This window comes from Rhinopithecus bieti, unplaced genomic scaffold (assembly GCF_001698545.2).
Source record: "Rhinopithecus bieti isolate Rb0 unplaced genomic scaffold, ASM169854v2 scaffold_9383, whole genome shotgun sequence".
Classification (NCBI taxonomy): domain Eukaryota; kingdom Metazoa; phylum Chordata; class Mammalia; order Primates; family Cercopithecidae; genus Rhinopithecus; species Rhinopithecus bieti.
The window spans coordinates 2,897,914-2,907,509 of record NW_016806471.1 but is presented as its reverse complement, the minus strand read 5'-3'; the positions used below and the strand labels follow the sequence as shown (position 1 = coordinate 2,907,509).

Below are 9,596 nucleotides of genomic sequence, written 5' to 3'. Positions count from 1 at the left end.
GGGGAGGGGGGCGGGCTATATTTAGTCTTTCTTTTCCTTTTCTTTTTTTTGAGACAAGGTCTCACTCTGTCGCCCAGCCTGGAGTACAGTGATACAATCATAGCTCACTGCAACCTCAACCTCCTGGGTTCAAGTGAGCTTCCCACCTTATTCTCCCATGTAGCTGGGATTACAGGCATGAACCACCACTCCCAATTAATTTTTTAATTTTTTGTAGAGATGGGGTCTCATCATCTTGCCCAGGCTGGTCTCAAACTCCTGGACTCAATTGATCCTTCCACCTCAGCCTCCTAAAGTGCTGGGATTACAGGCATGAGCCACTGCGTCCGGCCACTCTATTCAGTCTTCATCTCTTGCCCTTCTATCTCCTTCATGACTATTGAAATTTCAGGCTGGGAGCAGTGATTCACACCTGTAATCCCAGCACTTTGGGCAGCTGAGGTGGGCAGATCACCTGAGGTCAGGAGTTTGAGACCACCATCCTGGCCAACATGGCGAAAACCCATCTCTATGAAAAAATCCGAAAATTAGCTGGGCGTGGGGTCGGCACCTATAATCCCCGCTATTTGGGAGGCTGAGGCAGGAGAATCACTTGTACCCAGTACGTGGAGGCTGCAGTGAGTGGAGATCGCCCCAGGGCACTCCAGCCTGGGTGACACAGCAAGAGTCTGTCTTAAAAAAAGAAAAGAAAAGAAAAAAGAAAAAAAAAAGATGGGAATTTCATAGGCACCAGAGTTTGACTCTTGTAATGGAGAAGCAATGGGAGATACATTTACTGCCAAAATGCCCTGCGAGGCTAATAGCAAAATGGCCCACATCTCACTATAGGTGACTTTTATTATAACAGATGAAGAGGTAGGGGTTGAGAGGTCCTGAGTCAGTGGAAGCCTATCTCCTACTTAGGCTGCTATGTGCTTTCCTGTTTTCCTTGCAGATTAATTGGCACGGCGACCGTAGCCCTGAAGGACCTGACTGGTGACCAGAGCAGATCCCTGCCGTACAAGCTGATCTCCCTGCTAAATGAAAGGGGGCAAGATACTGGGGTGAGTGTTTTCTCTCTCATTGAATGACTTTGAAGTGAGATGATTGAGCAAAATTTCATTAAGAAAAAGGTCTAAGGCCAGGCGAGGTGGCTCACACCTGTGGGTTATTATACATAACCCACATTTGTGTGGTTATGTATAATTATGTGTATCAGATACTCTTTGAAACATTCTGTAGAAGGCAGTTCATTGATATAACCTTGGAATATGAAGATGGTAATATCATAATCTATTTTTTTTTTTTTGAGATAGAGTCTCACTCTGTCACCCAGGCTGGAGTGTGGTGGTATAATCTCGGCTCACTGCAACCTCTTCCTCCTGGGTTCAAGTGATTCTCCAGCCTCAGCCTTCCAAGTAGCTGGGATTATAGGCAAATGCCTCCATGCCCAGTTAATTTTTATATTTTTAGTAGAGATGGAGTTTCATCATATTGGTTAGGCTGGTCTCAAACTCCTGACCTCAGGTGATCCTCCCGCCTCGACCTACCAAAGTACTGGGATTACAGGCATAAGTCACCACACCTGGTCTCATAATCTTTATTACATTGGGTATTGGATGTTTTCTGGTCACAGCCTCTCTCAGTAAGGACATCTTGCTGGGTGTAGTGACTCACGCCTGTAATCCCACCACTTTGGGAGGCTGAGGCAGGCAGATCATGAGGTCAGGAGATCCAGACCATCCTGCCTAACACGGTGAAACCCCGTCTCTACTAAAAATACAAAAAATTAGCCGGGCGTGGTGGCATGTGCCTGTAGTCCCAGCTACTTGGGAGGCTGAAGCAGGAGAATCATCGAACCCGGGAGGCCCAGGTTGTAGTGAGCCAAGATCGCACCACTGCACTCCAGCCTGGGCAACAGAGCAAGACTCTGTCTCAAAAATAAAATAAAATAAAATAAAATAAAATAAAATAAAATAAAATAAAATAAAATAAAGTACATCTTAATATTGTCTGATGCAAGACCAGAATTCTCTTTCTCAAGTGCATGTGCTTTTAAAAAAATGACTCAAGTGTCACAAGTCCCAGATTTCATATAATTAATAAGAAGCATTCATAAAGATACTGTCCTTGGCCCGTAACTTCCAACCCCTTCATTTTCCAATCAATTTATTTTTCTTGGGAGCCTGAGCAAAGGGAGAAAAATATACACTAAAAGATAAAGTCCCTGTAGGCAGAGCTAGGCTTCTCAATAGCCATGTGAGAGAATGGCAATTTTGCTGGTCTGGTCTCTAAAATTTATAGGTTTGCCACAAATCAGCATTCTAATCAAAACACACATTCAAAATGTCGGCTATCATCTGTTTACCCAAAACCTAGCTGAGAGAAATGATTCTGAGGAAAGATGGTATAAGTCAGTGATTTTTCTGCCTTCTTTTTTTTAAGCACAGAAGAAAGATATGTAGACCCCTAGAACAGCAGAACTGTTGTGATTCAATGCAGTGTGTTAGTCCATTTGGCACTGCTATAAAGGAATACCTGAGGCTGGGTCATTTATAAAGAAAAGAGGTTTATTTGGCTCACAGTTCTGCAGGCTGTCCAAGCATGGCACTGACATCTGCTTGGCTTCTGGTGAGGCCTCAGGAAGCTTTTACTCGTGCGGGAAGGTGGAGAGGAAGCAGGCATGACACATGGTGAGAAAGGGAGCAAGAGAGAAGAGGGGGAAGAGGCCAGACCCTTTTTAATAACCGGACCTTGCAGTAACTATAGAATGAGAAACTCACTCATTACTATAAGAATGGTACCAAGCCCTTCATGAGGGATCCACCCCCATGACCCAAACACCTCCCACCAGGGTCCACCTCCACTATTGGAGGTCACATTTCAACATGAGATTTGGAGGCAACAAACATCTAAACCATATCATCGAGTAAAGAAAATGAAGGGCCTCAAGCCCTGCCCCCTGTAATTTCTCTTACCCTTTTGGGGTTCCCTGGAGTACCTCTGGGAATCCCGAGGTTACTAGAACACAGCATGAAAACCGTAGATCAAGGGGGTGGCTGTCTGTGTGTTCTTCTAGGTTTGGAAAGTTTGATTCTTAGATTAAGTTTAGCAACTAAGCCCTTCAGTGCTTCCTGCGTTCAGCCATGAGATGCTGCTTTTATGATTCTTTGTGTGCTGTGAAACTGTGGCTGGGGGCATATTCCTTATCCTGTTCAGTGTCTTCCAGAGCAGTAGTTCCAAGTCACAGGGTGTGCCAGTGTATGAGGGAGTATTCACTGATAAATAGAGAAATGGAAAAAAATAGGGCAATGCACTGTGTATGTGTGTGTTTACCAGATGTAGGAAAAGTGGCAAATGAAAATATAGGATGTGTATTTAAATTCACATAAACAAGCCGGGCAAGGTGGCTCACGCCTATAATCCCAGCACTTTGGGATGCTGAGGTAGGCGGATCACCTGAGGTCAGGAGTTTGAGACCAGCCCGGCCAACATGGTGAAACCCCATCTCTATTTTAAAAAAATACAAAAATTAGCTGGGTGTGGTGGCACTTGCCTGTAATCCCAGCCACCCAGGAGGCTGAAGCAGGAGAATCACTGGGACCCAGGTGTGAGGTGGAGGCTGCAATGAGCTGAGATTGAGCCACAGTGCTCCAGCCTGGGCGACAGAGTGAGACTCTGTCTCAAAAAAAAAAAAAAAAAATTCACATAAACAATGAATAATTTCTCAGTGTAAGTATGTCCTAACTATGATGTCCTGTGTTTTTTCTGGTCACCTTACATGTGTGTGCACGTGTGTGTGTACGTATGCGCCATCCTTATTTGCAAATGATTCCCTTTATTCTGAGGTTTGTCTCTGCTCATTTTTGGTGTTAAAATGCCTCCCTTTTATAAAATGATTGTGATAATAGATGATAGTTGAGGGCAGGTATTTGGCAAAATACGGGTTAGCAACCCAATGTTGATGTCCCCTAGCAAGTTTTTTGAAATTTTGTGGGTCCATGAAATTAAAAAGTACTGTATACAGCAAACTCTGCCCTAAAATAATGCTCCAGGTGAGAAATTGATCTCAGCTCTTGTAAGTAGGAATAACGTTGTCTCTTGTAAGGAACTAGTGTGTTTCCTTCTGTTGCTAGAGAAAGCTACATAACGTTTTCAGTTTCCCTTTTTGTTTGGCTCTAGGCATTTTGGAGGTCACAGATTACACAAGAGAAATGGCAATTATATTTAACTTCATGGTCTGCATATTTGTTTCCTCTTTAGCCAGATTCAATTCTCCTTTTTTTATCCTATTTTATGAATCACAATTTTATATACATGTTTTGTTAGTCACTTTTTTTTTTTTTGAGACAGAGTCTAGCTCTGTTGCCCAGGCTGCAGTGCAGTGGCATGATCTTGGCTCACTGCAACCTCCTCCTCCCGGGTTCAAGTGATTCTCCGGCCTCAGCCTCCTGAGCAGCTGGGATTACAGGTGCCTGCCACCGTGCCCAGCTAATTTTTGTATTTTTAGTAGAGATGGGGTTTTACTGTGTTGGTCAGGCTGGTCTCGAACTCCTGATCTCATGATCCACCCGCCTTGGCCTCCCAAAGTACTGGGATTAAAATCACAAGCCACCACGCCTAGCCTTGTTAGTCACTTAAAGTTCTCTCTCTCTTTTTTTTTTTTTTTTTTTTAAGACAAAGTCTTTCTGGGCACGGTGGCTCACGTCTGTAATCCCAGTACTTTGGGAGGCTAAGGCGGGCGGATCACAAGGTCAAGAGATAGAGACCAGCCTGGCCATCATGATGAAACCCCATCTCACTAAAAATACAAAAAATTAGCCGGTCGTGGTGGTGCACGCCTGTACTCCCAGCTACTCAGGAGGCTGAGGCAGGAGAATCACTTGAACTCAGGTGGTGGAGGCTGCAGTGAGCCGAGATTGTGCCCTGCACTCCAGCCTGGGTGACAGAGTGAGACTGTCTCAAAAACAAAGAAAAAAAAAAGACACAGAGTCTCGTTCTTTTGCCTAGGCTGGAGGAAAGTGGCATGATCTCAGCTCACCGCAACCTCCGCCGCCTCTGGGTTCAAGCAATTCTTCTGCCTCAGCCTCTGAGTAGCTGGGATTACAGGCGCCTGCCACCACGCTCAGTTAATTTTTGTATTTTTAGTAGAGATGGGGTTTCGCCATGTTGGCCAGGCTGGTCTCGAACTCCTGACCTCAGGTGATCCACCTGCTTCGGCCTCCCAAAGTGCTAGGATTATAGGCATGAGCCACCGTGCCTGGCCCTAAACGTCTTCTTTAAAGAGAAGCACGAAAATAAATCTCAGCAATTCATAATGAAATAAGCAATGAGCAAACAAATAAATTAATCACTTACAGTGAGCCTCTGTAATTGTAATTCTGTGATGGGAGGGCATCTCCAGTCTAGGATGGAGGTGTGTGACAAGTTCACACCTGCTTGTCACAACTTTACTCTGTTGATGAGGTGGCGCCTTAGCAAGGATACACTTGGCAACCTGAGACAGGGAGCTCCTTCTCCACCCGCCTTGGCTCTCAGTGGAAGGATAGGAACAGTCGAGCTTGTGTCCCCCTTCCCCTTTCCAGCCTCCCTTTCCTACTCCCTATCTCTTACCCCTTCCAAGACTTTGGCTCCTGCTGAAGTCGCTTGCATTGAGTCTATAACATGCTGGTGCCCTGCACTGATAATATTTGCAATGAATTATTTCTACCCAGGCCACCATTGACTTGGTGATCGGCTATGATCCGCCTTCTGCTCCACATCCAAATGACCCGAGTGGGCCCAGCGTGCCAGGCATGGGAGGTAAGCTGACCCTTCTGAAGGTCCAGCCACCCCCAAGGGGAGGCTGCTAAAGACACACAGGAGAGTGTCTAGAGAAAGCCTGCCATTGATCACAAGCCTGTAGCTCCCTGCCCACCCAGACAGGGGCCCTGCGAGGCAGGTGGGGCTGCCTGAATTGGGACATTGCAATTGTTTACAGAATGCCCTTCAAGGTAGGGGGGAAGGGTGAAACAGCCCTTTACTGAACAACCTCACGGTGCGCACAAAAAGCACATGTGGGCTACAGCAGAATGTCCCAGGGCTTTGCTTCAGGTTCGTGGCTTCCACCCCATACAGTGTCCCCAGGCTGTTTGGCTCAAGGAATGGCCCCTGTGCTCTCCTCCATGCGTCTCCTCACCTCCCAAAGGTGCCACCTCTGGTCTCTGCTGTCAGTACCAGTCTCATGGGAGTGGTCTTCGACTGGAGCTTCCTTCTCTTTCTCCCATAATGCTGGCCCCATCGTGTCCCCAAACAGCCCCAGGTCCTCTAAGCAATTGCTTCTCTTCAGCATAACCCGCATTGTCCTTGGTCTCTGACATGGGTTGCCAGTCATTCAGGGCCATCAGGTGCCACTCTAGGTGGGGTTGGGGCTGAGGGCTCAGGGAGGGAGGGCCTACAGGATAATCAGGCCTCTCATGCAGCTGAGTCTGACCCCCTCTCAGTGTCTTCCCAGGATGATGTGATGCTAAAAGTGTCTCTGTCCCTTCCTCAGCCCTAAGATGCATGACCAAGGGCCCCATCTGTTACCCCAGTCTCAGCATGTGCCCCAGGAAGGGAGGGGCCCCTTATCTCACCACACTCACCTGCTTCCTTGAAACTCTCCCTCCTGGCTGGGCACGGTGGCTCATGCCTATAATCCCAACACTTTGGGAGGCCGAGGCAGGTGAATCACCTGGGGTCAGGAGTTCGAGACCAGCCTGGCCAACGTGGTGAAACCTTGTCTCTAATAAAAATTCAAAAAAATTAGCCAGGTGTGGTGGCTCCTTGGGGCCCATCTTCTCCTTGCTTCTCTTGGTTCGGAATTCGGCTCTCCGGCCACCCAAGGGTTCACTCTACAGTAGCCCATAGCAGCACCATCTCTGCCTGCCCTGCCCACTCCCACCGCACTTCTCATCTTGCTCAGCCTGATCTCAGCCCCTGCCCCTGCTTATGCACCCATTATGAATGTTTTGGCCCATTTTTTGACTAAGTAGTTGTGAGTTTCCAGTGAGGTTTAGCCGGCTTCCTCTTGGTGACAAGACTGAGATGGCCCCAGCACATCAGCAGTATGCTCTGCCCTTCACCCTCTTCCTAGCAGCACCCTGAGCATACTACTTGGCTTTGGACACTCAGCACTGCAGATGCCCTGCAGTGACTCAAGAATATCATGGCTCCCTTTGCTTCCACAGCAGTGATGACAAAAAAAAAAAAAAAAAAACACGAAACACAGAGGACACAAGCCAGCACCAATAACACCATAGGGTGCAGAACCAAGTAGTCCCACCCATTTCCCTTGGACCTCCCCTGCCCATGACTGTTGTCACCAGCATTTGTGTCTGTGTGGGAAGGGCACTAAGCGCTTTCTGGCCTGCACAAGGCAGCCCTCATTGATGGGCTATCTGGAGTAGCCTCTGAATTGGAAAAATCAGGGCATCTTTCTTCCTTCTGTCGTTTCTCCTAAGCTAGACCCTGTTAGTTTTAGGGCTGCTGTCCTAAACTATTGCAAACTGGGTGGCTTAAGCAACAGAAACATTCTCTCGCAGTTCTAGAAATCAGAAGTCTGAAATCAAGACAGGAAATAAACCAAAACTTGGGTTCCTTGTATTTGGATTTCAAACAAAGAAGGTCACCAAGGGTTGGTCTGCAAATGAGCTGTGTCTGCAGGGCAATTTTATTTTTAAGTGCAAGATGACAAAGTGAAATTTCTACACTTGATCTTAGCCAAAAGACTGAGAAGTGGTATGAAATTTCTTTATTACAAAAAATAAACCAGGCTCTTTGATCTGGAAGTGCTATCTTTGTTCTATAAAATGAATATTTGCCAGGGCTGGGTCAAGGGTGGCATTCTGTGTGTCGGCTTCCTAATCTGGCTAAGAGAAACTTTCCTCCAGCATTAAAACAAACCAAACCAAACAAAACAAAACTTCTTTTTTTTTTTTTTTCTTTTTTTTTTTTTGAGACGGAGTCTTGCTCTGCCACCCAGGCTGGAGTGCAGTGGCCGGATCTCAGCGCACTGCAAGCTCCGCCTCCCGGGTTTACGCCGTTCTCCTGCCTCAGCCTCCTGAGTAGCTGGGACTACAGGCGCCCGCCTCGTCGCCCGGCTAGTTTTTTGTATTTTAAGTAGAGACAGGGTTTCACCGTATTAGCCAGGATGGTCTCGATCTCCTGACCTCGTGATCCGCCCGTCTCGGCCTCCCAAAGTGCTGGGATTACAGGCTTGAGCCACCGCGCCCGGCCAACAAAAACTTCTAATAGCCTCAACTATCTAGATGCTTCAAGGGAAAACATTTGTTTTCCCTAACATAGTGTCTTAGTCTGTTTGCATTGCTATAAAGGAATACCTGAGGCTGGGTAAGATATAAAGAAAAGAAGTTTATTTGGCTCATGGTTCTTCAGACTGTACAAGAAGCATGGTGCCAGCCTGTGCCTCTGGTGAGTGCTTCAGGAAGCTTCCACTCATGGAGGAAGGGGAAGGCAAGCCAGCATCACATGATCAGAGAGGAGGAAAATGAGAGAGAAGGCGAGGGTGCCACTCTCTTTTAAACAACCATCTCTCAGGTGAACTCATTCTTACTGCAGAGAAGCCGCCAAGCCATTCACGAGGGATCCACCCCCATGACCCAAACATCTTCCAGTAGGCCCCACCTCCAACACTGAGGATCAGATTTCAGCATGAGATTTGGAGGGGACAAATATCCAAACTGTATCACATGGTAATTCAGTTCAACTGAGGAAAGGTGTCTTTGAACCCCCTGCTAGGAAAGACACCAGGAGAAAAAAACAACTTACAATCTTGGGGGAATATAAGACAAACAAATATGAGACAGAGAACAGCAAGACTTCCATACCTCTTGGCATTGCACACCTTAATGACATAAGCAGTACATCTGGCCCAGAATTTGCTTTTTTTCCCTTCAATTAACTTGCTTTGTTTTTTATTTTTTGTTTTGTTTTTGAAATGGAATCTTAGTCTGTCACCCAGGCTGGAGTGCAGTGGTGTAATCTCACCTCATTGCAACCTCCACCTCCCAGGTTCAAGCAATTCTTGTGCTCATCCTCCCGAGTAGCTGGTATTACAGGCATGTGCCACCATGCCTGGCTAATTTTTTTATTTTTAGTAGAGACAGGGTTTTGCCATGTTGGCCAGGCTGGTCTTGAACTCCTGACCACAAGTGATCCACCTGCCTCGACCTCCCAAAGTGCTGGGATGACAGTCATGAGCCACCGCACCTGGCCTCCCTTCAATTGACTCTTAAACCCTAAAACTTTACTGTTCTATATAAAAGTAATATCTGCTTCTTCTAATTTATATATTTTCAGATTCTTACAATTTAAGCTTGTTTTTCCTTCCTTGAGCAAAAGAAAAAAAAAAAAAAGAAAAACTCTGCTTAATAAAATGTAAACATCACAGAGATACATGACACAGAAAGTGAAAATCTCTTGGTCCCATCCTCCTGAGATAACCACTGCCAGCAACTTCTGCTATTGATTTTAAAGGTTCTTATCCACATAGTGGCTCCTGCAGAGGAGATATTAGAAATATTTATGCTGGAACACAAAAGTGAATTTTTTTTTTTTTTTTTTTTTTTTTTTTTTTT

At 46.2% G+C, this 9,596-nt stretch overlaps 1 protein-coding gene across 1 annotated transcript in view; it reads left to right on the top strand.

Annotated features, from left to right (window-relative positions):
* Nucleotides 1-9,596, top strand: part of MYOF (myoferlin) — a 157,796-nt gene that overhangs the window by 25,059 nt on the left and 123,141 nt on the right. Inside the window, 2 exon segments of the mRNA XM_017876763.1 lie at nt 935-1,043; nt 5,694-5,781. Of these exon segments, the coding sequence (XP_017732252.1) occupies nt 935-1,043; nt 5,694-5,781 (197 nt within the window).